General features: G+C 47.9%; 1 protein-coding gene across 1 annotated transcript in view; it reads left to right on the plus strand.

The window, feature by feature from the left end:
- SPTLC1 (serine palmitoyltransferase long chain base subunit 1) overlaps nucleotides 1–26,247 on the plus strand; it is a 341,715-nt gene that overhangs the window by 264,772 nt on the left and 50,696 nt on the right. Inside the window, exon 13 of the mRNA XM_085632720.1 lies at nucleotides 16,094–16,211. Within this exon, the coding sequence (XP_085488846.1) occupies nucleotides 16,094–16,211 (118 nt within the window). The remainder of the gene's footprint in view (nucleotides 1–16,093; nucleotides 16,212–26,247) is intronic.

The raw sequence follows: 26,247 nt of genomic DNA on the forward strand, positions 1-26,247 counted from the left end.
CCAGCAGTTTTCATGCAACAATAAAAGTGTTACAATAACTCTGGTGACTAATGTACCTGCTGGGGAGAGATGGGAGTTTTGTTTAGTGGCAGTTTTGAATCATCTAAGGTAGCTCAGAGGGTTAATATGCCTGCTGCAAAGAATGTGTACCATGCTTATCAAAGGACAGTATTTTCTGTGCAGAGCTCAGTGGGTTACTGCTTTTGTCACTGAGATTCTTTTGTTAATGCGCAGTTCATAAGTTACATTCGTAATTTAGCATTGTGAGCTATGAACTACCATCAAAGAGCTGCATCCAAGCTGCATGGTACAGGTTACAAAGATGTTTTCTTCCCAGTTTTTTATTATCCTGATGTTGCTAAAAAGGTTTGTTTGGGTAGTAATAGGTTTTTTGCTAATTTAATTTCTTTATGGTACTTCCTAAGTGCTTCTCTATATTATGTTTTTGCTTTTTGACAGTAGGTTTCTCTCCATAGCCTACCTAAATGTTTACACTCAAACTTTGAACTTTTTAGCGACTAGGTGTACCAAGGACTGTACAGTTTAAGGCGGCATTGCGGAGTCCTCTTTTCTGGAGCAAGAGCTAGGATGGCAGTCTCAATCCAACTATCTATCCGGCTCACATCTTCATCAATATTACTGGAAAGGGTGTGTTTACCCTCTTCTAGTGAGCTACATAGGGCTTCTGGTTGAATTTTATGGAAGGCTCTTACCGTACAGGATACGTTGGCATTCTTAGCAGGGGCCTTTGAGCCTTGCCCATTTGAACCTAAGCATGTGGTGGTCAGACCAAAGTAATAGGAGTATCAACTTCCAGCGGTCAGGAAGTGAAAATCTGGTCTAAAGTGTGACCAGCAAGATGCTTAGGGGCTAAAAATAGATTGGGCAAGGCCCATAGCAGCCAGATTCTCCAGCAGAAATGAGCTTTCTCTTGCATTTGCACATTTCATGTGACAGTTGAAATCTCCCAGCACAATGCAGTATGCATATTTGGGATTTAGAGGGGTCAGGACATTAGATAGAGAGTATATGAACCCTCCCTCAAGTAGGACCAGGAGGCCTATAAATAAGTGCCCCAGAAACAGATATCTTGGATGAGAGGGAGAGAGTGAAGCGACCGCCGAGGATCCAGGGGGCTGTGCCGAACCCAGATCTGTCTATGGCTGGTGGGCGGCAGGGCTGATATCGATGGGGACGCTGCAACAATAAGCAGGAGGTGAGGAGTGGCAGCGGCCCAGAAACACGTGCACAGCACCTACATAAGCCTGGAGGCTGTGCCCCAACCCAAAGCGCCCTGGGACCAAGAACTGGTGAGGCTGTTGCTCCGGCCGCGTGGCAGGGATCTGGGGGCTGTATCGAGTGCATAGCGGTGCCAGTGTTGGCGGGACTACCCCAATACCAAACACAGCAAAGCGGTGCAAAACAGAAGCAACAGAGTCGCATTTGCGACCCAGGCCTGCCCCCTGTAGAAACTGCAGACCCGCCCAACGACGTATGCAGGGAAAACAGGAGCCCTCAGCGCAAGAAGAACGGCTTAGAGGAGTGCACGGCCCGACATCACACGCGGGAGCCCGGAGGTTGTGCGAGCCCAAGCCCAAATAGAAGAGAGCACCCAAGATGCACGCTCCACGAACTACATAGAATAACGGGTGAGAGGAAAAGAGGAGCCCTGAGAAGACTGGAGCACAGTGGTGCCCACTGTCCTCGTAGCAAACGACCTGGAGAGGCCAGGAGATTGAGCCAGGTCTGGACTGAAACTCGTCTGGTGGAACCCAATAAGTGGGCCGCGGCTACAGGTGCAACATGGAATCTGAGTGCGCCACACAATTTCATCAAACCACATAGCGGCTATACCAACAAAGTGGGGCAGCCAGTAGGCACGACAGGGGAAGCAGGGACCTGCCTTGCGCTGATGCAGTGGACACACGTAGTCCATACACGGTCAACATTAACGATGGGCAGACAACGTGCAGTGACAAACATGCTGGCCACTCAGACCATAGCACCATCCAAACAGCCAGAGCAGTAAACACACTGGAATTTAAAATAGACTGTCTACTCCAGGCAGTGACGCAGATAGGGGTCTCCCTTATGCAAACACGCACATCTTTGGAGAGGCAGATAGATAAGATCACATCAGATTTCATGCTGCTTCATACAGATCACCGCAAGGTAACCGAGAGGGTCGACGAAATTGAAGCGAAAATCGAAGAGATCCTCCCAGGCACTAAGGCCTTAACTGCTGAAGTACGTGAGTTTGCAGCAAGAGTACACATGCTGGGGCACAGGGTGGGTTATGCGGATGCGCGATCTCGCGTGCAACAACGTCCGAGTGGTGGGCCTACCTGAGGGAACAGGGGGTCGAGACGCTGTGTCCTACTCACAGAACTGGCTGCAATCCCTGATGCCAGCAAATTCGCTCTCCCCCTTTTTCGCAGTGGAAAGATCTCAGAGTCCTGTTTGGCCACCCGCCACCGGGTGCTGGTCCCCGTCCATTATTATTTCGCATTCTAAATGACATCCTTACGAACTCCACAGCTCCATAATGGCTGTACTTAAAACTGGGAAGTTTGGTAGCAAACTTCTCAGCACATTAAACCCACACTGATACCGGTGTGGGATTTAATGTAAAATGCACTCAGAAGCATCATAGAGATGCCTCCTGAAAATCGACCAGCCCTGGTGTGGCTCCTGAATTGCTACCCGCCACCACCAGACTGGTTTTTGGACCCTTGGGTATGAGCCTCCGCTATCTGGATCCAGAAACAAAGCCCATCCTGGGCAGAGGTGTCATGCCTTCTGCCCCAGGATGGGTTCACAAGGAGGAAGCTTCAAAGGCCTGCTGCCTTGGGAAGCTGCCGCTGCCTTTTTCTGCCCCCAGCAACTGGCACCCACTGGTTCTGACCCCCACTTTGGGTGGGAAAATGGGTGGGAAAACCAAGCTAGGAAGAGAGGTGTGCCTACCTTTCCCAACCCCACCCCTCAGGTGGGGGAGGCGGGGTGAAGTACACAAATCCACCCCCTCCATCTTGAAGATGGGGGGAATCAGCCAATTAGGGATGGGCTCATGCCCCCTTCCACTGGAGTTTGGCATAATTGGGGGTGTACCTACCCCATGGAAGGGACCCATTGGTTCCGACCTGCACACCCCTTTAACACCCCTAAATCTAGTATTTAGGGGCAACCCTGAACCTTGCCTTCTCATATTCAAGGAAGAAGGAAGGACCGAAGAGCTGTGCTGACCCAGGAAGAAGAGGACGCCTACTGCTTTGGCCCAGCCCTACCGCCTTGTCCAGACTCAAACCGGTCTACAGCGAAGAAACTGGCATAGCCAGCAGCCCCCCAGAGTCCGTAGGACCTGACATGCATTCACCTTAAAGACACTGTCTCCCGTGTGCACCGAATTTACACAAGAAAGACTTCAAAACCCAGTGATTCTGTTCCCGACTCCCACGGCCCCAGTATGAGTGGCCCAACGCCACAAGGAGGTCTCCCCAGCGATCCTGACCTGGGATCTGGTGATCCCCGACCTCCCTCAAGCTTCAAGATGACTCCTGGAGCCTCAGACTGAAGGGTCCCCCAACTGCGACTGGAGCTGGTATGAAAACCCGGCGCCAGAAAACACCTCTGCACCGGATGCCCCACGGCCTTGGGTGGCCCACCCGACGGTGTCCAGGCATCCCCAAGATCCCACTTACCCCTCTAGCCGGTGGTCACCTTCAGGAAGTCCCCCTGTCAGAGCCTGCAGCAACTTAGTCGAACCAAAGGTCTCCATTGAAAAGCACAGGGTCCCCGACGTCTTTTGGGCACCCTGCACCCGGCTGCCGCTCCTGTGCTAGTTGTTTGCCCCTGCGGTGCTGACCCTAATCCCAGGAGCTTTGCTACCGCACCTGAGTGACCTGCTCATCAGCAGTCCCTAACTGAAGGCCTCCTTAGCCCTGTTGGCTAACATTGGGCCTCTGCACTCTGCACCTGGCCGACCCAGTGCCACTGGTGGTGCAACTCAAGTGCCCATCTAGACCTTGGGAAACCTTGGTCATAACCCCCAAAACTCCCACGTGTAAGACGTTTACTTACCTGTAAAACCAATAACCATTTCTTCCCATAGGAACCCATTATGAAATTTTGGGACTAAAATGTTTTAAGTGTTGAACTGGTGTTTGGTATGGGGAAATAGTAATTATAATTCAAACCAAGAAAGGTCTTATCTTGTATTGTGACATCCTTGTGTGGTATATAGTCATACCACCCCCAGTACTTAAAGTAATCTAAAAGTAACTTATAAGTATTCTAAAAGCAATTTTTGTATAATGCAAACTACTACCTGAATTAATACCAACCTGTAACTATTGCAAAATTCAATCATAACTGCATTTCATTGCGAAATCCTGCATTCCAAGTATATTTTACCTGTACCATGTTCTGCTTGTTTCTAGAAATAAAATACAAGTATACCTTTTTTATACTTTCTCAATTGGTTTGGAATCAGTCTGAGTGTGTGCATCAGTCTTTATTGAGTGAATACATGAAATACTCCCTCTTTATAAGCTTAACTGCTTGCCCACACTACCACAAAGAAAGCTGTTACTACATACCCAATTTAACCTCTGCCATATCTCTGGGGATTCCCTGGACTCTGTGCACACAATTCTTGTCAATGGTATAGTGTATACAGAGCAAGCTTCCTACAGTGACTATGACTTTATTTCTTAGGGAGCCGTCCTCTAGCTGGCATCTGCAAAGCGGGCAATACGTCAACACCACACACTCTTACCAGTCAATATTGTGTGGACGTTTTAGCTCTCTTCTCCCTCCCCACCCCGTCCCCCCCCCCCCCCACCCCACGCACCCCTCAAAGCAAGTTGGACAGGCCGTTTTAAATACTTTGTTTTAGAAATATGCTCATGCACTTGCTATCCGCTTATGGAATGCACTGCTTTACAGTCTGTGTAGCGCACGTGTATCTACAGCCACGTATGCTACGAACAAAAACTGTTACTTACCCTGTAAACATCTATTCGTGCGTTTAGTGCTGTAGATTAACTTGTGCCCGACCTCCTCCCCAGAAGCGTATGTTGATTGCAGTTCTTTTATTACCAACTTGTAACTGCACAATTTGCAAGGTGTACAATGCTACACTGACTTTACACTCCATACACATTGTCACCAGCTGTGCAAAAAAACTGTCTAAGATGGACTTCGTGCCCTTGAATTGTTAACCAAGGGAGAAGTTGCAGCCCACATGCCACAAAACACTTTCTGGAAGAAAAACAACTTGCAAACTTCCAAGTCCAAAAATAGATGGCAGGAGTATGCACAGCATGTGAATCTATAGCACTAGACACTGCGAACAGATGCTTATAGGTTAAGTAACATTCTCCTTCACAGTGTGCAGTCTCTCGATTTAGTGGTCTGTTCCCTTTATTAAATCATCCTTCTAATGCAAACCCAATTTAGCAAAGCGTGTTGAACATTTATGTATTGTTTTAATCATTGCAACTTATGCAACGCCACCAAAGGTGCTAATGTGTCCGTTTGTAGTCATTATAACACCTCCTTGAAATTGAGCTTTATATTGCTATTTCATTACTTGTTGTGAAATGTGACCAGATGAAAATCGTACTGCAAATTTGTGTTTAAGAATGTTATTTCGGATAAATGTTTTGGAGCCTGTTGTTTTAAGTTTTTGTGAATAGAGCTCACTGTTAAATTGCAAGTATTAACATCATGGATTTACTGTTATTGTCAGTGCCTTTTATTCTGTTTTCCTTACCATTAACACCGTAAGTTTCACTCCATGAACCGGCTATGTGTACAGGTAGTGTTTTTGTTAATTTCCCACCTAACCATCCATCCATAGGGATTGCCTTTATTATAACGGTTTCTACAAACACAGTTGAGAGAGCGGTACATCCATACTGAGCACTTGATTAATGTAGTAGCTGAGTACCTCCCTGTGATCAAGATTGTGATGCTTTTCATCCTTCCAGGACTCTTGACTCATGGTTAAGGTTGATAGTTTAATGGAAGAATTGATAAAGGCATACGTATGCAGCGCTTGACCTAGCTGCTAGATGGCCGCTCGATAGAGCGGCTCTGCCGACAGGATCGATTTATCCGTAAAGATCTGGTGCAAACACTGCACTAACTCTCCGCATCTCGGGAGAGACATCAGCAGAAAGCCGATGCACTAAAAGGGAAAAGAATTGTGGTTCGCGAGCCCTATCCAACAGGAAAACTCGCCACAGATGCTGGAGTGGTCGGCGGGGCCTACCTGGCATCGCCGACCGGGAGGATTAGCTGCCTGCAGTCCTTAAGGACTACGCTGCACCTGAAACGCCTGTACACTTTTAGCACTAGGGTGGGGATCACCGAGCTGGAGCGATCCCCGAGGTTGCTGCGTGACGTGGGGGTGGCTGCTGCTTCTGCAGCAGGGCAGACGCAAGAAGATGACGAGATCTTCATGCTGGAGCTGGGTCTTGATCGCCAGTGAGTGCACTGGCCTGGGCCTGCTGCAGCGCAACTCTGCTGTGCGGGTGCGGCCGACTGTGCGTGATTTGCGTTGTGGATTACCTGAGAGGAGACACCCGCTGGGCCCCTTGGAGTGCGGGGAGAATCAGGCTGGACCCAAGGCACTGGGAGGGAGTCATGGGCGGTCCACAAATAACGAGCTGGTCGGAAAGGGAAACCACAGGCATGTGCGTGTCGCTGGCTGGCTACGTGGCTTGAGTCCAGGTGGCCCAATTGCATACTGCACGCCAGGTGAAACAGCTGGCCATGAACAAAGCAGTTACGGAAGTGTCTCTAGGCTAGCTGTTCCTTTAATATAATTGCCTCCATTTAACTGCCACACTGCATTTCACTGCTGATTCCTGCACCGGTACCACCTGGGGCTTGTGAATCCTCATTTGACAGATATGCCCCCGGCCGAATAAAGTGCAGTATGCGATCCTGCAAGGTTGGGGCCTGCTTGTGCCCGCCGGCAGGACGAAGGGTCAGGCGGTGCTCGGCAGGGCACAGCCTCACAACTTGGCCACATTGATAGTGAATCGGTCCAGAACGCTGGGTGGTGGATGATTTGCGTGGTGAGAACCTTGGCACACATCGATTCAAGTGGGAAACATGGGTAAGCAGGACACTAGGTAGCTTAAACTCACTTTCGAGAGCAAATGCGCTACTCACCACGCTAACCAGGAGACCACATCGGAAACTCCGAGCGGTGATACGCATGATGCTGTTAAAGAACAGTTTCTAGATGTTAAAACCAGCCTCGGAGCCATTGACGCCAAGTTAAACGCACTCCCCTCCAGGCTAGATCACATGAAGCAAAGAGTAGACAAACATGACTCCAGACTTGAACAGGTGGAAAGCTGAGTCTCCGATGCAGAGGACGCCCAGGCTGAGTCTAAGGAACATCTGAGGATGGACAAGATCCTAAATCTTATCACAGCTAAGAATGAAGATCTTGAATCACGGCGTAACAACTTTCATGTCAGACGTTCCTGAATCCACCCCCTTCACCATCATGGACGGTTTTGTGGAGTTGCTCCTCCGGGATTTATTTGGGGAGGCCCTGTCACCTGTAATAATTGTAGAGAGGGCACACAGGTCCCTTGGCCCCCGAAATCCCCCGGGAGCACTTGCACGACCCATCGTGGCCAGCCTACTGAATTACAGAGATAGGATCCTAGGTCTGGCATGTGAGAAATTCTCCTTAACCCATCAAGGAAACTACATATCTTTTTATCCGGACTTCACCATTGCAGTCCAAACTGCCTGATGAGAATTTCCTCCTGCTAAAAGACTTCTTCAGCAAGCGAACATTCCTTATGCACTTCTTACCCAGCAAAGCTCTGTATTATGCAGGACGACAAGCCTCATTTCTTCACAAAAGCCAAGGCAGCCCTTAAGTTTGGTAAGCATCTTAACAAGATCCAGGCATCCCCAGCGAAGTTGGCTAAGGGTTCCACAGAAAATCCCCCAAATGAAAATGACTGAACCGTCCCAGATATGCAGGCATACAGGCAATATCAGGGATCCCTAATGGGGACTAACTTCAGACAAGTGACACAGGTTTTTTGCATTCAGCCTGCTGGTACCCCACAATGACTATTGTATTACTGTTATATGTTTGTGGTGCATATACACAGGCCGCGAGCCCATCCGGTCTCCCTACCTTGATGGTAGGGGAGTAAGCCCAGTCCAGTTCTGCCTCCTCGGATGTTTCCCCGTTCTCTGAGGGTACTGAAGCTCAACCATTTTCAGGGGTTGGAGTGGGTGAGAGGCGGAAGGTTGGGGATTGTGCTTACTGACATTTTCTGCCTTGCTAATTTTTAACTCATTTGTGGAATTCAGCGACATCTCACTACATGGTCAACCTGTCATTCCTCATGCATTAGACACGCACAACATCACAATCTTAAGCCAAATAAACGGCTCCACTTAGATGTCTATAAAATGTCTAACCTGGAACATCCGAGGTCACAATGACTATCGCAAATCCCGCCTCGTCCAGGTGTATGTGGTACCGCACCGGATAGATATCGGTTTTCTACTAGAGCTACACCTCACTACATGCACTGCTCCAGGTTTAAAAGCCAGATGGTATGGGGAGGCTTACACTTCACCTTATTCCAGTTATGCCAGGGGGAGGGACATGTTACTTCGCAAAGTTTTGCCCTGGCGATCCAAGGATGTCATTGTAGACACGGAGGGGTGGTATGTTATTGCATACATGGATGACCCCAGTTTCTTCGGTGATCTGTGGCGATTGGTGGCAAGGAGAACACATGGCGCAACGTTTTGGGGAGGGAACTTCAATGTGGTCCTAGACAATTACGATGGTTCTGGTCTTTTCAGCCGTCCACACCCCAGCGGAGCATCTACACGCACCATGTTCATACAGGACAACCATCTGCTGGACATATAGAGATGGTCCTGGGGAGGGCAGCGTGAGAATACGTGTCTTCTCTCACCACAACACATTGTTGAGAATAGACTATTGGCTCATATCCCATGAGGTAAAGCTATGGGGTGCAAAGGCTACACACTTGGCTTGCACGTTATCGGGCCATGCCCACGTTCTTTTGGAACTGTCGATTCTGCAGGCTCCCCCCTATCCCCACAGCCCCCCCCCCCCCCCCCACCTCCCTAGTGCGTTCACGTGTCGTCTTGGGTGTTCTGGGAGGAGATACGAGCATACATCATTGCTTACTTCAAACAAAATAAGAGCACTGTGATTTCTCTGTCGGTGCTCTGGGAGGCGTTTAAGGCGGTACTATGGGGTGCATGTATTTCCAAACAAGCAGGAGTAATACAAAGAGGAGGCAGAGCGAGAAGTGCAATACTTTAGCAGAGATGCTCAGACACGCTGCTATGGTGAAGGGGATAGACTTGGGAAGACATTAGCGGATCTTCTCAGAAGCCTGCACACCTCCACATATGTATTGGAATTACTAGATGAAGGCAACTGTGTCAAGGACACATCTGCAGGAATCTTGAACACCATGTCCACGTTTTAAGCCAAGCTATACACTTCCAGCCCATCCCTAAACGGAGAGGAGTTGACTGCATCCTTAGACACTTTGCAATTAATTTGGCTGGATAACGCACACAGGGAGTCCCTTGACATGCCCATAACGGTAGAGGAGATTATGCAGATCATTATCTCCCTTCCAAGTGACAAGGCACCTGGCCTTGAGGGCTTTACCACCTCCTTCTATAAGGAATATGCCGTCCTCCTAACTCCTCATCTGCTGGCCATGTTTGAGGACTCGGGCAGGATTTATTCCAGGTTGCTCCACCTCATACAACTTGCGGATGCTTTTCACAATAATGCATCACCTAGACCCACAAGTGCAAACAGTGGCCACCTTGCTGGCTGCCACTAAGGCATTCGACTCTCTGAAGTGGGACTCTTTCCATTGCTCCAACGGCTATGCCTCAGCTCTACTTTTCTTCATTATATAAAATTGGTATACACACTCCCCACTGCACGAGTCCGCACCAATGGGCTCATCTCTAAGCCCATACAAATCACTCTAGGCACACAACGGTGATGGCCCCTTTCTCTGCTATTCTTCGTAGTAGCAATGCAACCCCTGGCTGCCAGGCCTTAACAGCACCATACGCAGCGAGGGATTAGATTCTCTTCTAGGGGGCTAATGATTTCTCTATATGCGGATGATGTTACTTTTTACGTGAGCGATCCGCAAAAAATTTGGACCCGATAATACGGGAGATGATACGCTTCGAGGGGCCTCTCGTGCATAAATATAAACTGAGCAAAGTCCACGCTCTTCCCCCTCACAGACCATACTTGCGAGTTCCATACTGAATACCCTCTGATATGGGGACCGCCCCAGTGCATTACCTCGGAATATGGTTGAGTCGTGATATGCAGGAATAATGGACTGCAAATTTCGGCCATGCGATGGAGTGGCTAGAAGATAGAATTCCAGTGTGGCTAAAGTTACCACTCTCACTAGCCGTCCGCATTGCTATAGCCAAAATGATAGTGCTACCTAAATTCCTATATCTATTCCAAAACCTTCCTTTAGCACCAACGTGTGCTTTCCTGCGATGCCTTCGCTCTTACTTGATGTCCCTGTTATGGACGGGTAGACAGCCCCACATTTCATGGGAACTACTCACATAACCACTCGCTCATGGAGAAATGGGTGCACTGAATATGACCCTCTACCCCTTTTGTGTACAGGCACAATTTCTACACTTCTGGATTCACCCAACTCCCTTCTAGCCCCATGCTGTAATAGAAAAGGATAGAGCGGACCCGTGGCCCCTAAATACAGCCCTATATGCCCTATACAGGACGCCTAGGGGTGAAGTCCGCACTATTGAGTGCTTCCGAAAGCCATGGGATGGCATAAGAAAAAGGTGTGAGCTAGAGCAGTTATATGCGCAGTCAATACCACTGCATGATAACCCTTTGATGCTGCCGCTTCAGGAAAACGGGGCAAAGCAGAGGGCTGGTCGCCTTTGCATATACACTTTCTCTGACCTTTATCCTAATGACATATTCCTACAAGTAATGCCAACGGATGCCGCGCATACAGCAACTTCACTAGACCTCCTTTTATATTACCATATTAGAGCCTCGTGCCGAGCACTGAATAACGCTTTCCCCAACGCAACCCCTGAAATTGCCGGCACTGGAACATGTACTCACCATGACGGCATCCGACAAACTGATAACACAAATGTACTCTGGTCCTATGTAGCTCCCCGACGCAGCCCCCTCATGCTAGATGGCTATGGGACACTGATATACGTCCTGAATTAATAGATGTCCACTGTTCGTTTTGCTGTGGACAGATGGAAATGATCTCATCTAACTACAGGCTCCACCTGATATATTTTACATTTCTACACCAGATTTTTTGCACCCAATTGCAACTACACAAGATGGGACTGACTGGCGACCCCATTTGCCTCAGATGTGCTGCACCACCGACGACTTTTTTTCATTTAGCGTGGGATTGCCCAAGAGTGGCTGCTTTTTGGAACAACATTTTCCTGATAATTCAGGCTATAACCGAAACACACATTCAGTGCACACCAATAATAGGCTTATTGGGATATGTCAAGAATGTTCCAGTTGATAGTCGGAAACTGACGGCTATGCTTCTTCTCCTGGCCAAGCGCAGAACGACTATGAATTGGGGCAGAAAGCCGGCGCCAAGAGTGAAGGACTGGCTACTGTAGCTTATTGCTCCGACCAACTGTCACATTTCTGAAACACAATGCCGCCAAGATCCCATCCTAGAGACATTTGGGAACCCCTACTGGTTTATCTGAGATCCAGAGTCACTGCAGGTTCAGTATCACCCCCAACCCACCTGTCTGTTTTGCAATGATAGACTACTTATTGCCACCCATGCCCACGAGGCGTAGAGCAACCTGCTCCTATGATAGTTTCCTGTACCTCCACACAATGGTAGTAGAAAATTGTAAGAATGCTACTGCTTGTATAGTACTGTTGAACACGGTGAATGAAATGTAACATGCATTGTCTACTTGATGAGAACTTGATGATTGGGTCTCCTAGACCCACTGTAGGATGGTCAATATACTTGCACAGAGGTATAATACTTCATTGTTTTCTACACTATGTTTCTGCTTTCCTCCTCTATGCCAGGTTTTGGAATTGGCCTATTGGTAACTGACTTATTCCTGACTGTTGCTGCTTGTATGATACTTTTATTCTCCCTCATATGGTCATACATGGGGCATTTTATATATCTGGCTGGCATGCCATTACCTCAGACCAGTGGATGTTGCAGGTTTCTCAGTACATGTACATTTTCGTCTTTATATCCTCTACTCCTCCTGATCTACATGTTTTAGATTCAACATATCACACTTCCATCCTTGCCCAGGAAGTTCAATCACTGCTGATCAAAGGGGACAAAGACCTCCTGAGACACAGAGGGTCAGAGTGTTTCTCCCCATAAATTCTGGTGCCTAATCAAGATAATGCTTTCAGAATGAAATTAAACCTTTGGTTTCTGAATATCTTTCGTCAGAGGGACACATTCAAGATGTGATCTGGCCCAAGTCCTCCCTGTTCTGGATTTAGGGGACTAGATGGTGTCTTTAAACTTGCAGGATGCTTGCTTTCATTTGCCTGTCCTGCAGTCCCACATATGTATTTTCCACTTCATGGAGGAGTTGGAACACGTATTTTATTGTCCTGCCCTCTAGCCTCCCCTCAGATCCCTTGGTGTTTGCAAAAGAGATGGCACTATTTGCATTATTGAGTCCCTTTATATGGCAATGTTGGACATGGTGGCTTTGAAGGCCTTTCCCATCTCTCAGCAAGTCCGGCGCATTCAGGTCATGATTCCAATGATTCAGGCTCCCTCTGGGGTACTGGTGAGACTTCATAGCATTGTTTATCCTTCTGGTCCCACATGCTTATTGGCATATGTAGGCTCTGCAGTGAAATCTTGGCCTGCAATGGGCCCAGTATAAGGTTTCCTCTCAGACAATATCTATTTCAGAAGTAGCAACATCTGTATTTCCGAATAGGCAAGCTGACATCTGGATTTCTGAAAAGGCACCAGGCCGACCTTCCTATTTCGCCCAGAGCGAACAGTATTTTCTGATATATGGTCTCTGGGATGGGCTGCTCAGGAGATGGAAGTCAGGAGCCTTTGCTCCAAGTGGAGCAGAAGCACCATATCAATCATTTGGAGCTTTGTGTCAATCGGTTGGCCCTGAGGACCTTTCTCCTATTCATAAAGGGGAAGTTGATCCAAGTCCTGATGGACAACACACCTCCCATGTAGTGCCGCGGGGGTGAGTATGTGAGCACTTGGACCAGGAGGTTCAGACACTCAGTTGAAGCCTTGAACTTAAGGGAATCTTTTTGAAGCCTGCAGGCTCTCTCATTGCTGGGGCAGACGAGCTCACGAACACTGACTGGTGGGCTACAAATTGTGTCTACACCAGTGTTGCAGGGATTCTGCTCATGCACAGAACTATGCGCAGGAAACTAGGACCTCAATGAATTGTGGTGTACCAAAAACTCACCTCAGAACCCAGAACCCCTATCCGACCAGCATCCGTGTCCCATTCGTTATCCGTATTATCGCGGAGGTCCCAATGTATAGACAACCCAGAACAAGCGACTTAGTGTACTCTCAGGAATGGTGGGAATCAGAAATACCTGTTCGTTATTATTCTCATATCAGTCCACAACAGGAGTAAACTGACACGGTAAAGTTTAAAGAGTTTATTTTATAACCCTAGTGTCCTAAGATGCAGTACTTTGGCTAACATAAGCAGACAAATGATTAAAATCAAAACCATCAGCATTGTTACAATACCATAAAAAATGAAAGGAGAGATCATATTACAAATGACAGTGGAATACAGCCACCTTCCTTTCACTAGTAAACTATTATTATACTAATAAAAGGTCTCTAGGCTTGAATGGGGAACCCCATACCGTAAAGATCAGCTTAGTTGAATCACATCACAGGATCAGGTGTGCTCTGCTCCTGGGAAAGCTCTTCTTCAGAATGTGTGTTAAGCATGCAGCCTGCAATATTAAAAGTACTCGACTCTCAGGTATTTGCAGCTGTGTGCGTGTTATGGCTAAATAGTGGGCCGATCAACCTGAACTCAAAAACATGCATTGTCTAGCGACCCAGACTGTTTCTTTACACAATGTTTAGACCAAGGTCGCAGCGCACGTCTAGCGATGTGAACAACAGACAGTTCTCGTGTCAAGAAAAAGCGAGCAAGCAGTTTTCAAATAATAACATGTAGCTGCAGTGTCATGTGCAAAAGCAGAAAAAGTGGCAAGATGGCTTTCTAACATCTAATGCGGTTATAATAACTTAGCAATGTATGTATATAGATTGCAGCCCTCACTACACTAGGAGGTTGTTCATGTCTTCATCACCCAATGTGGTAGATCTTTTCTGTAAGAACAGGCAGTGTTGAACTTACTGTGAACTGAACCTTCTGCCTCAAGGCTAATTGAGAGGCCTAGTCACCTGCAGCTGGACTCTGGTCTCCTGTATGCTTTCCCACCTCTGCCTCTAGTGCACAGTGTCCTGAAAAAGATCATTAGGGGTCCTATTCCAACTCATCCTGATCGCTCCAGATTGTGTGATTGATTGACTGATGTTGTCCTTGAGCTTGACACCGATCGACTAGATCGGTTTACTCTGGTGGGGTGAAGTTCGTGGCCTGGTATGGAGACTCTTTAGGCCAAGTAATAAGGAGTTCTGATGTTTGTTCTGTCTCTGCTTGGAAAGGCATTGCTGCAGGCACTGTTGAAGGTTATTTTTCCGCAGTTTTGGCCTTGCCTAATTTCCCTGACCAAACTTCAGTATTCTAGCCACCTGTCTCTTAAAGAACTTACTTCTATTCTCCCTCGTGCACCCTTTATTACGCCTCAGTGAAATCTTAACTTGGTCCTTACGATCTTCATGTGCATCCCCTTCAAGCTGATACACAAATGTTCATTGAGACTGTGAGCTATTAACATGGCATTCCTCATTCTGATTACTTCTGTGTGCAATGTCAGTGTGCTACAAGAGTTCAGTGCAACCTTCATATACCACATTCTTCCCTTACAAGTTGGGGATATGAAGTCATGCTTCTTGTCTGCAGATAGTGTTGTCACCATTCCACTTGGGACAGTCTGTCACTCTCCCTCCTTTCTGAGTTAGACGATTCCTAAAGATGACCAACCTTTCATTGGCTTTGCCCATGCTAAGAAGGGTACAGTGGTCCAAAAGAGGACCTCGTCGAGAGGGATTTTTCTATGCATAAAAATATGCTTTTCCTTTGCCAGAAAGCTACATCCTGAGGACCTTCAGGCCCTTTATAACAGAGCTGAGAAAGCCACAACAGCACCGGCAAGAGGACGTCCAGTGTTGGACTGGCAGCCACATGGGTTTTTGTCAAAATTTGCACCATACACTACTGCTTCAATGCTCATTTTGGCTGAGGGCCATTTCGCCCGCTCAGTTCTGCAGGATGTCCTGGTGTAAAGACCAGCCCTCAGACCCTCCACCTTTTGAAAGGTACTGCTTTGATGTCTATTCAAAATGTAAGTAATGTGCAGGTCGAAAAAATCATTTGGAGGACCAGTTTTACTTTAGTCTTGTAGCGCTGTTTCTGTGGCTACTCTAACCATAGATTCCTCACTGTCCTCCGGGCTCTCGGTTCTGTGGAGTGGACTTTTTCTGAAAGGGTCCTCGGTTAGGTTTGGCACTCTGTCATGTTAACAGTCTACGAAGGCTTATCCACATCTGACCGCATTGAAGAGTTAGTAAGAGAGGGGTAATGCCTATATTCAGATATGGAGGTCGTGCAATATTGCTGCGGAGTCCAAAGCACCTCATGTTGGCACACAGGAGCGATTACTGGAAAAGTTTCAGATCTAGTTGACGCTTTTGGGAATTCAGAATCTGAAAAATCTGCTATTAGAATATGCACTCGAAAGAGCGTAATTAACTTGCTCTTCTTAACACATTTCAGCTAACCAATGGGCAATTTTAAATTTTCTATTCTATTTTAATATACATAGTAAACACATTGTCCTTTTTTTCAGGATCTCTGGGCTGAAAGTTGTAGGTGAGAATCTTTCCCCAGCATTACACTTGCAGCTGAACAAGAGCAGTGGATCTCGGGAAAAGGATGTCAAATTACTTCAGGGGATTGTAGATTTTGTAAGTAGAGTTGGTATTCACAAAGTCCGTGTAACTCTTGTTTATAATTGGCTGAAGTGTATATTAAATAACGCGATGAAAAAAAGGATTTCTAGTTCGGTTATGTTTTACACTATAGAAAAAAACTGATGGCAATGACAGATATAACTGCAAAAATCTTTGCTGCTATGAATATTTTATTAAATTAATTACAGTATATCATCTATTAAATGCACTGCTGATTAGGATGCGTTGTATAACTCATTAAAGTGCAAGATTGTCTGTGGCGTACAGTTAATGTGCCATCTCAGCCCTATGCGAGTCAGTAGCTGTTTTCTTAAAGTATGCATTTGCAGTGACATTCCATTTGGCTCGAACTGCCATGAATGCCCCATATAAGTAGCACATTTGTTTTTTGTTAATGTTTCGTAATGTGTTGCTGTCCCACCGTTATATCATTGAAAAAGTATGTCACCATGAGAGTCGTTCTGCTTTACATTGCTTCAGAAACTCCCATGGTTTATTGTCATTGTAAGCACAACCTGAAGTAGACTGCCTAATCTATTTTCATGTTGTTGCACACTTTCATATTTTAAATACGCAATCCTTTGAATCTCTAGGCAAACCATATAGCTGGTCCTGGTGCTCCATAACAATGTGAGATTATGCACAGTGTATTTGCCAAGTATGAGTGAGGCAAACCAAGCAAAAGGCACTTTTCAATGTCATATTGGTGACTCAAAGATCATAATGGGCCTTATTAGATTTATGATGTTGGTTACAAACTTTTATTGAATATAAAATGCATTTTTGATATGAAGCTGTGTAATAGTCCTTGCTTCCACATTGATGTATGGGCTTACTGAAACAGTTTTCAACCATTCACCTTAGTCATTCAGATAGTAGTTATGTCAGGCCTATGTAGGCAAGGGGTGGGGAGTACTAGAGTTGGTGGGTCTGATGTGCCCTATATGGCCAGGTATTGCAGAGACCAGCCCTACCAACGAATGACCATGGATCTTCCGGCCTGTACCTCCATCATCCCCCGTTGCTAAAGACTGCACACACCACGCTTTTAAAACCTTTGGGTTGACGGGTCATAAACCCCAGCCATATTTATTATGATAACAAAAACATCTCACATTAAAATGCACTCAATATCACTTTATAAACTTATATGAAGAAACACCATAAAACTTACTGTATTTACAATTGTGATGGATGGCTAACCCTAACACACTCTCTTGACTATATTTAGCCTTGCCCTTTCGTATCCAGTGTTGAGCCTACAAGATCATGACTGGTCAACCTGGGAGCCCCTCCGGCTATGCATCCCTCCCCATGGTAAGCTTGTGCAGGGGGCCTGTCTCTCTTCGAGGTTACCTACCTCAGGCACCCACTACAACCACATTATGCCCCTAAGGGCCCGTGCTAGCTTGGCACCCGTGTGGGGATTGGCTGTAAGGCCTGTTGGCAGCGAGCACTCCCACACCCCCTTCACCCTCTAGTCGACTCCTGCAAGCACTGCCTGGAGGGCCCCATGAGACCGCTGTCCCACCTACCCCAAAGTAAAAGGATGCCTTCTATGGACCCAAAGTGCCTCGCCAATCAGGACCTCACCAACTGACGGATACAACAATAAATACGACAAAAACGCCAAACAGCTGAAGAAGAGTCAATGCAAATGAACATAAACATAGCTATGAAAAAATTCCCAACTTAAATTAAGTTGAGCTGAAAGAGTAAAAAATGAACCACACAACAATCCGCTCTCTAAGGCAATGGTAGATGGGACGAAGAAATGTAGGTCTGGTGCCCGAGGACCAGCAGCGCCCTGTCTGCGAAGCGGTGAGTGGAAAAGAGACCGCTGCACTGCTCCGCAGCCCCTTTTAGGAGGGGGGGGCGTTACAACAAACAAATGATGGACGGAATGCTGACAATGCAGACATTCTCCCCCAGTCAAGAGATCTGGGTTAAATCCATCGTTCTTTTGCCCACTACGCCACCCCAGTTCAGACATGGCCATATGCAAATCAGTCTTGACCCTGTGCCTCATGGGAACAGTCCAGCCCGAACTGCCAAGCCATGTCTTCCCTGGACCGGAATCAAGCATCCTAGGACCGGTTTCTGGCCATCAGCCGTCATCAGCCAGGATAGCTTGACTCCAGTGGCGTAGTGAGCACGGGTCCCACGTCTGGGAATACCCATCCCACTTAGGGCGAAAAGCGTTACAACAAACAAATGATGGGCGGAATACTGACAATGCAGACATTCTCCCCCAGTCAAGAGATCTGGGTTAAATCCATCGTTCTTTTGCCCACTATGCCACCCCAGTTCAGACATGGCCATATGCAAATCAGTCTTTACCCTGTGCCTCATGGGAACAGTCCAGCCCGAACTGCCAAGCCTTTTAGGAGGGGGGGCACGAACCGCAACGGGCATGACCCGGAAGCACTTAAACTGTTTCAGGGTCGCTGCATGCCTGAGACCCAATCACCAACCCAGTACTGGCTGGTGGTGACGGCGTCACACGCCGCCCCAACCCCCACGGGCTCGGCTGGTGAGAACGTCCTAGGCACAGCGCTTCTGATGTGGGGGCGCCATGGCTTATGGCCTGGTATCACCGAGACCAAGCCTTACCCATAAATGCAAAAACAACAATTGATGGACAGAATGCAGAACAATGTCATACATTCTCCCCAGTACAGAGATCTGGGCCTAAATCCATCGTTGTTTTGCTCCCCATGCCATTCCACTTTGAACCCAGCCTTATGCAAATCAGTCTTGACCCTGCGCCCAATGGGAACAGTCCAGCCTGAACCACCAAGCAAGGTCCTCCCTGGACTGGAACCAAGCATCCCAGGACCGGTTTTGGGGTTTCACCCCTCAAAACCACGGATCCTCCTACCTGTACCTCCATCATCCCCCATTGCTAAAGACTGCACACACCACGCTTTTAAAACCTGTGGGTTTGGTGTTGTAGACCCCCGGATGTATTTATTATGATGATAAAAACATCTCCCATTAAAATACTCTCAATGTCACTTTGAAAAGTTATATGCAGAAACACCATAAAACAATGTACAATATTATTTACAATTTTGTTGGATGGCTATCCTTAACATAGACTCTAATACACAGAAATTGCTGACTATATCTAGCCTTGTCCCTGCGTATCCAGTGTTGAGCCTACGAGTGAGATCATCACTGGTCAACCTGTGAGTGCTACTCCGTAAAGGGAGGGGCCCACTCCCTTTGCATCCCTCCCCTGAGTAACCTTTTGCAGAGGGCCTGTCTGCCCACCAGATTACCTACCTCGGGCGCTCCTTGCACCCACATTATCCACTCAAGGGCCTGTGCTAGCTTGGCCCCATGCACCAGTGCGGGGATTGGCTGTAAGGGCCTGTTGGCAGTGAGCACTCCCACATGCCCTGCGCCCTCTAGCCGACTTGCTGCAAGCACCCCCTGGAGGGCCCATGAGACTACTGTCACACCTACCTCAAGTAAAAGGATGCAATGCCTTCTATGGACCTGAAGTGCCCCACCAATCATGAAACCACAGGCCAGCATAGGTCACCTACTATCTGGCCTCCCATCCCACCCTCTCCTCCCAACAACCCTCCCCCACCCACATTGGTCATGCCAAAGTGGCTGATGTATCTACCACGTGAGGATGTTCTCAAGCATTGTCTCATTTTCATCTTTATTAAAGTGAACCCCGTACTGGACAAAAGCGTTCCCCTTGGATGCACCCATAGCTTGCAATCTTGGAGATCTAAACAGCTTACCAATTTTCGTATTTATCTGTTTGACGGTCACCCTTAATGTACCCCATGTCCACAAACCGTCCACCGAATTGACCTACTACTATGGATCCACGCTCTTATGCATCAGAAGCAGCACTCCTCTGATGAAAGGGTACTACTGCAGGATGAAGACAGGAAAGGTTCGAGCCTGTAGAATCCCACTGCACCCAATGGGGCAGGTCAGCATGGGAAACCCTTCCTGTTCCCCCCCCCCCCCCGCCCCCCCGAAGTATTAAAATGCCTGCAGCCTCTAACAGGGCTAAGGACCGCAGAAGGAAATATCATCCTTGTGACTACCCCTCAGGATATGTTATCTACATGCACCTCCTTTCCAAACGTAATGCAACTTAGATAAACCCTCAACAAACTTCAATGCCAAATAAAGCAGCTGCAGATTTTGTAAGATGCATACCTTGGTCCAGGAAGATGCTGAGCCACCCCAGGCAAGGATATGCCCCTGAGCTACAGCTCCTCTGTGGAGAAACAATTTTAAAGCAGCCGTAGCCCATCAAATGTCTGCCACAAAACCTTGCCAGCTCCTCTCGCTTGGAATTCTATTGTGCGGCAATAACCTATATACGCTTACAATTCTACAGGGCCGGGTGTAAAGCTGTAATTAAAACATTCCAGTGCCCATCAATGCCTAAGACTGAGAAAACCTTTCAGGTGCCTTTATTTTGACCATGCCCCCAATGGAAACAGTCCAGCCTGCACTGCCAGGCCAGGTCCTTCCTGCACCGGAAACAAGCAGCCTGGCTCCGAAAACTACAAAGAAAATGTATTACCAATAGCAATTGTAATTCTGGGCCATTGGACAGGACATCCGCTTCTGTGCCTCCTTCACTCAGATTTGCATAGCTCACCAAACCTTCCAAGCCCCACTGAGCGCATTTCATTGCTTTATCACCAATGCTCCTGATCGGGCGACGATGAGATAATTGCCTCCTTTCGCACACCTCATGCACAACCTGCATACCTCCGTGCGACTTTGCGCCTGTCTGAAAAAATAGAGCAAAACATGAGATTTCCCCCTGCCCAGCCTTAAAGGATGGAGGTCAAGTATCCCAAAGAATCCTCCTACGTTTACCCGGAGCATTGATTACCGCACTTCATCCTCCTGATTTGCACCCCTTTGCTCACCTAAGAAAGTGAGTCACCAAGCACCTGGGTGATCGGGTCTCTGCCACAAGCAACAGAGCTACGGAGGACACCCAGAGCCCTCCAACATAGCAAGGTTTACAAGTGAATTGGACCCGTAAAGGGGCAAGCGTGGCACTCTGGGAGCCGCTGCAACCCTACTTAACCTTTGCACTGCGCCTAACAGACCCTCAGTCTCACACTGTCCCTGTGGAAACATATATTAGTCACAGCTAGCCAGGCCATGGATTTTTAATCACCTGCTCGATGGCAAACCGACCTGTAGGGAAATGGACAGGATTCATGACAGGCCTTTTAAGGGTGCTCCACATACCAGGCTGAATCTGAGGGTTGACTGACTTAACCCAAGCCCCGCTAGCCTATGAGGCAATGCCCCTCACATGAAGTCCAGGCCTAGTCATTCCTGCACCATCAGTGTGGGCAGTACCAGCCCTCACCACTCTCACACTGTGCATGTGGGCAGTAAAGAGCCGTCTTACACTTGTGCAATGCACTCAGGCCCTCATCAGTCTCATTCTCCAGACCCTCACCCCACTGCCCGAAGGGGATATGCATTCGGCCAAACATGCCCTCAGTTGGGGGACCAGCAACGCCCTGTCGCTGGAGCGGTGAGCGGAAAAGACTGCTTCACCGCTCTGAAGCATCTTAAGGGGGGGAAGGCAGCACAAACCAGAATGGGCGTGTCCCCGAAGCACTTAAACTGCTTCTGGGTTGCTGCGTGCCTGAGGCCCAGTCACCAACCCACAACCAGCTGGTGGCGTCACGTGCCGCCACAACCCCCACGGGCTTGTACATCGCGACCTCCATAGTCAAGCCTCCCCCAATTAGGGGGCGCCTTGGCATTCTAAACCATGCTGTTAATGTCTTGATTTGATTGAACGGGCATGGAAGCTTGTTCCATTCATTTACAGTGGTTACAAGACCATCGCTTGCACCATGTTAGTGAACTGGGGACATGCCTTGCCTTTACATACATTTCAGTGCATTTGAATGGGCAATCCACAAATTCCTGGCCACTGAAATAGACTGTAATGATACCAACTGCTGACGATAGTGACTAAAATTGCTCCATCCTTCACCTCCTCACAAAATTCCTCTTTTCCCTTCAAGTTGGCCGTTTCCTTGTTTTTTTATGGAACTTAAACAGTCTTACATTTTGTGCATGGGATAATGATTTTGGGACAAGAAAAATGTAAATGTAAATTTGATACTTGTATAGCGCACTACTCACCCGCAAGGGTCTCAAGGCGCTTGTACGAATACTGCTGTGGAACCCATCCTGGCTTTTCCTGTGAGGCGTCCACTCCTGGGCACCCCCAAGGTGGAGTCCAGGCATCCTTAGCGTTGTGGGGGCCGTTGTGGAGATTAAGCAAGCTATTGCCCAGAGTTGCAGAGTGGGACTCCATGATTGGAATAGGCACCGAGGCGAGAATTATCAGGTCCGTGGAATATTTGAGCCCAAGACCCGCCGAGGCGGGGAATTGAACCCTGGTCCCGGGCTAGACCTCTGCATCAGGGTCTGCCGCTCTAATCATTGAGCCACACTTTGAACTGCAGCATCTGGTAGAGACTATTAATTGTAGATTCCTTACCTTAGAATTTCACCCAGGCATCAGGCATCAGTCTGGATCCAGGAATTTTTTAAGAGCGGTATACCTGGGCGTCGGTAGATGGCGTTGGTTGTCTGTGTCGTGGGCACCGGGATGACGTCACAGGGCCTATTTAAACACCGCCCGCACGCGCTGATATTAGTTCGTTCTTTTCCTGCTCCAACCTAAGCGCAGATCCAGAGAGAGCTACCCCTTACCCTTTTTTTGTTTAATCCTTTTTCGACTTTTGTCGACTTGTTTTTTGAGTCTTGGACTCCTGGTGCGTCGAATGTCTCATTGTAGGACCGGCTTCAAGCCCTGCGGCTCCTATCATCGTACAATGTCCATAACGGAGCTGCACCTCGTGTGCCTCTGGTGCCTGGAGTGCGACCTCGACTCTAAGTCGTGCTCTGAGTGCCGGGCCATGAAGGTTTTGCAGGTGCAGTCCCCAAAGCTGTTGGAGGCCCAGCGCTCGGCTCGTACTAGACGGTCCCAAAAATGATCACGGAACCCGCACTCCTCGTCGCAATCCAAGTCATCGGGGAGGTCAGGAAAGCACAATAAGAAAGCGAAAGAGCACAGGTTTTCTTTGACTGCACCCCGTCGGCCGACTCGAAAGTCCGTCCCCGGAGCCTCCTACTAAGAAGGCTCCGTACCTCCTCGTTTTTCCAGGAGCTAGAGAGTCTCCTTCCCAGATCCAAATGTTATATGAGGCTCTATACCACAGATTTGGGCAGCCCGGCTCCGCTGGTGTCTTCAGACCCGGTGGAGTCAGTTGGGGGCCCTAGCATTCGGATCCGGAATGACGCCAGAAGAGTTTTCTCCAGCTTGGCGAACACCGGTTACCTCTTGGGCCTATACTCTCATACAATCTCAGATATGGTTTCACAGGTGCTGCCTCAATGCCCGGAGGAGACCCGGGCTATTCTTGCCCAGGCAATTGCAGATGGGAGAGACGCAGCCAAATTCACTATACGTTGTGGACTGGGACACCACTGACTCACTGGGCAGAACGTTTGCTTCGTCGGTAGCACTCTGACACTACGCCGGGTTGAGACTTGTGGCTTTTTGTGGGATGTCCAATCTTCTTTGATGTATGCAAGCAAACGTGGTACAAAGGAATAGATAGGAGAATTACTTTTGCATAGAGCACAGTCAGTTACTCTATTTCTAGTTTATTAATCTAGACGGATTTTATCAAAATATTTAAACATTTCTGCATCAATAATGACATCGGATCAAGAAGGGAGCAACAACTCAAAAAACACAAGTGTACACATGAATTATACATATACAAATTATTGACGTACAAGGAACCACAAACACCTTCTACAAACAAGTTAACCCCTAGAAAAGAACAAATGATTTGTACTCGTGTCCTCCAAATAATTTTAGGATGGACCACTGGGAGGTAGTCCTGAAAGTACGCTGCGACTTAATCACAGCATGCGGGCACTTTGGCAGTATAATATTCTCCACCACACTAACAGGTGTTCGTTTTTGGGCTACAGAGTGTTAGATTTGGTCTCTTTTTTTAGATTTAGGTTTTACACACCACGATTGCCGGTGGGTCGTGCACTTTGGGTGTGCGCTGAATAGAGGGGTGAGAGACAGGTAATTCATGGGAGAATGATTGATTTTTTGCCCTCTCTTGGGCTGTGTATATAGTTGTTTAATCTTGGAGTTCTTGTGTACCTAATGGCGGCTGTCACCCACCACCCTCCCTGGGCACCATGGAGTACTACAACGATTTTGCTTGTGATTAAAGTTTATGTGGAGGCAAGAGTACTGTTTTTTATATTTATATGTGTATAGATTTTTCTTTTGTAGTGTGGGTATAGTCCATGCTTTAACCCTGTCCTGAGGAGGCCGAGGAAAGTTTATGGCCGAAACGCAATTGCGTAGACCTTTTTTGAGGAGGAGTCACAGAAATTAAATATTGTTTGGAAACTTACTGTCAAGTGCGTTGGGAAGGCTCGACAGTAACTGATTAAGTCGCAGCGTACTTTCAGGACTACCTCCCAGTGGTCCGTCCTAAAATTATTTGGAGGACACGAGTACAAATCATTTGTTCTTTTCTAGGGGTTAACTTGTTTGTAGAAGGTGTTTGTGGTTCCTTGTACGTCAATAATTTGTATATGTATAATTCATGTGTACACTTGTGTTTTTTTAGTTGTTGCTCCCTTCTTGATCCAATGTCATTATTGATGCAGAAATGTTTAAATATTTCGATAAAATCCGTATAGATTAATAAACTAGAAATAGAGTAACTAACTGTGCTCTATGCAAAAGTAATTCTCCTATCTATTACTTTGTACCACGTTTGCTTGCATATAATTGTTCCATACCCAGGTATATAAAGGGTCAATTGGGTATAACCCTGTTGTTTGCCAGCAATCTTCTTTGATGGACATTCCCTTTGTTGGCACTGGCCTTTTTGGTGACAAGGCAGTCTCAGTGCTAAAGCGCTTCAAGAGCTCTCAAGCTACAGCCAGATCCATGGGCCTCACGGCTACCAACCGTCCCCCCTCAGTCTGCCTTTCGTCCCTTTCATGGCTATGGAAGGAGCGCCCAGCCACATCCTAGCCAGACCAGCCAGCAAGTCATGCAAGCTGTCCAGCCTCTGTGTGGCCATGGACGTGGTACCCAGTGTACTCGCGAGGGAGCAAGCGGGCAGGCCAGTCCACCCTCCCTGCCACTGCCTCCAAACCTTCTTAGTCTGACGTTTCAGGCCCATCATCAGCCAGTCAGAGGCAGGATTAGCCATCACCTCCATCACTGGCAATCGATCAAGTCGGACAGGTGGGTTCTGCAAATAGTCCGAAGTTCACCGTGCTCCCCTTTGGTCTTACCTGGGCCCTTCGGGTGTTCACAAAAGTGATGGCAGTGGTCGCAGCTCATCTTTGCTGATCAGGGGTTTCAGTCTTCCCCTATCCCAACGACTGGCTGTTAAAGGCGGGCTTGCCCCAGGCTGTCGTCTCCCACCTCCAGACTAGGGCGGACCTCCTGCATTCGCTGAGGTTCACTATAATGTGCCGAAGTCACACCTGACTCCCTCTCAGACACTCCCTTTCATCTGAGCTGTTCTGGACACAGTGCAGTTTCAGGCCTATCCTCCCGAACAGCGAGTCGGGGATATTCGGGCTATGATACCGATATTTCAGCCGCTATCCCGGATTTTGGTGAGAATGACCGTGAGGCTGCTGGGCCTCATGCATCCTGCTGATGGATGATGCCAGGTGGCATATGCGAGCTCTGCTTTGGGACCTTAAATTCCAGTGGGAACAGCACCAGGGGAATCTTTACGACTATGTTGAGATTTCGTGGGAACTGCACAATTGCAGTGGTGGCTAACAAACCAAGCTTGGGTCAGAGGCAGATCCCTCTCCCTTCCCCAACCGTTTCTCACAGTGGTGACAGATGTGTCACTCCTGGGATAGGGCGGCCATCTGGGAGAGTCCGAGATCAGTGGTGTCTATTCTCCGGCGGAGTCCGAGCTCCATA

The sequence above is a fragment of the Triturus cristatus genome, chromosome 2_1 (assembly GCF_964204655.1).
Source record: "Triturus cristatus chromosome 2_1, aTriCri1.1, whole genome shotgun sequence".
NCBI lineage: Eukaryota > Metazoa > Chordata > Amphibia > Caudata > Salamandridae > Triturus > Triturus cristatus.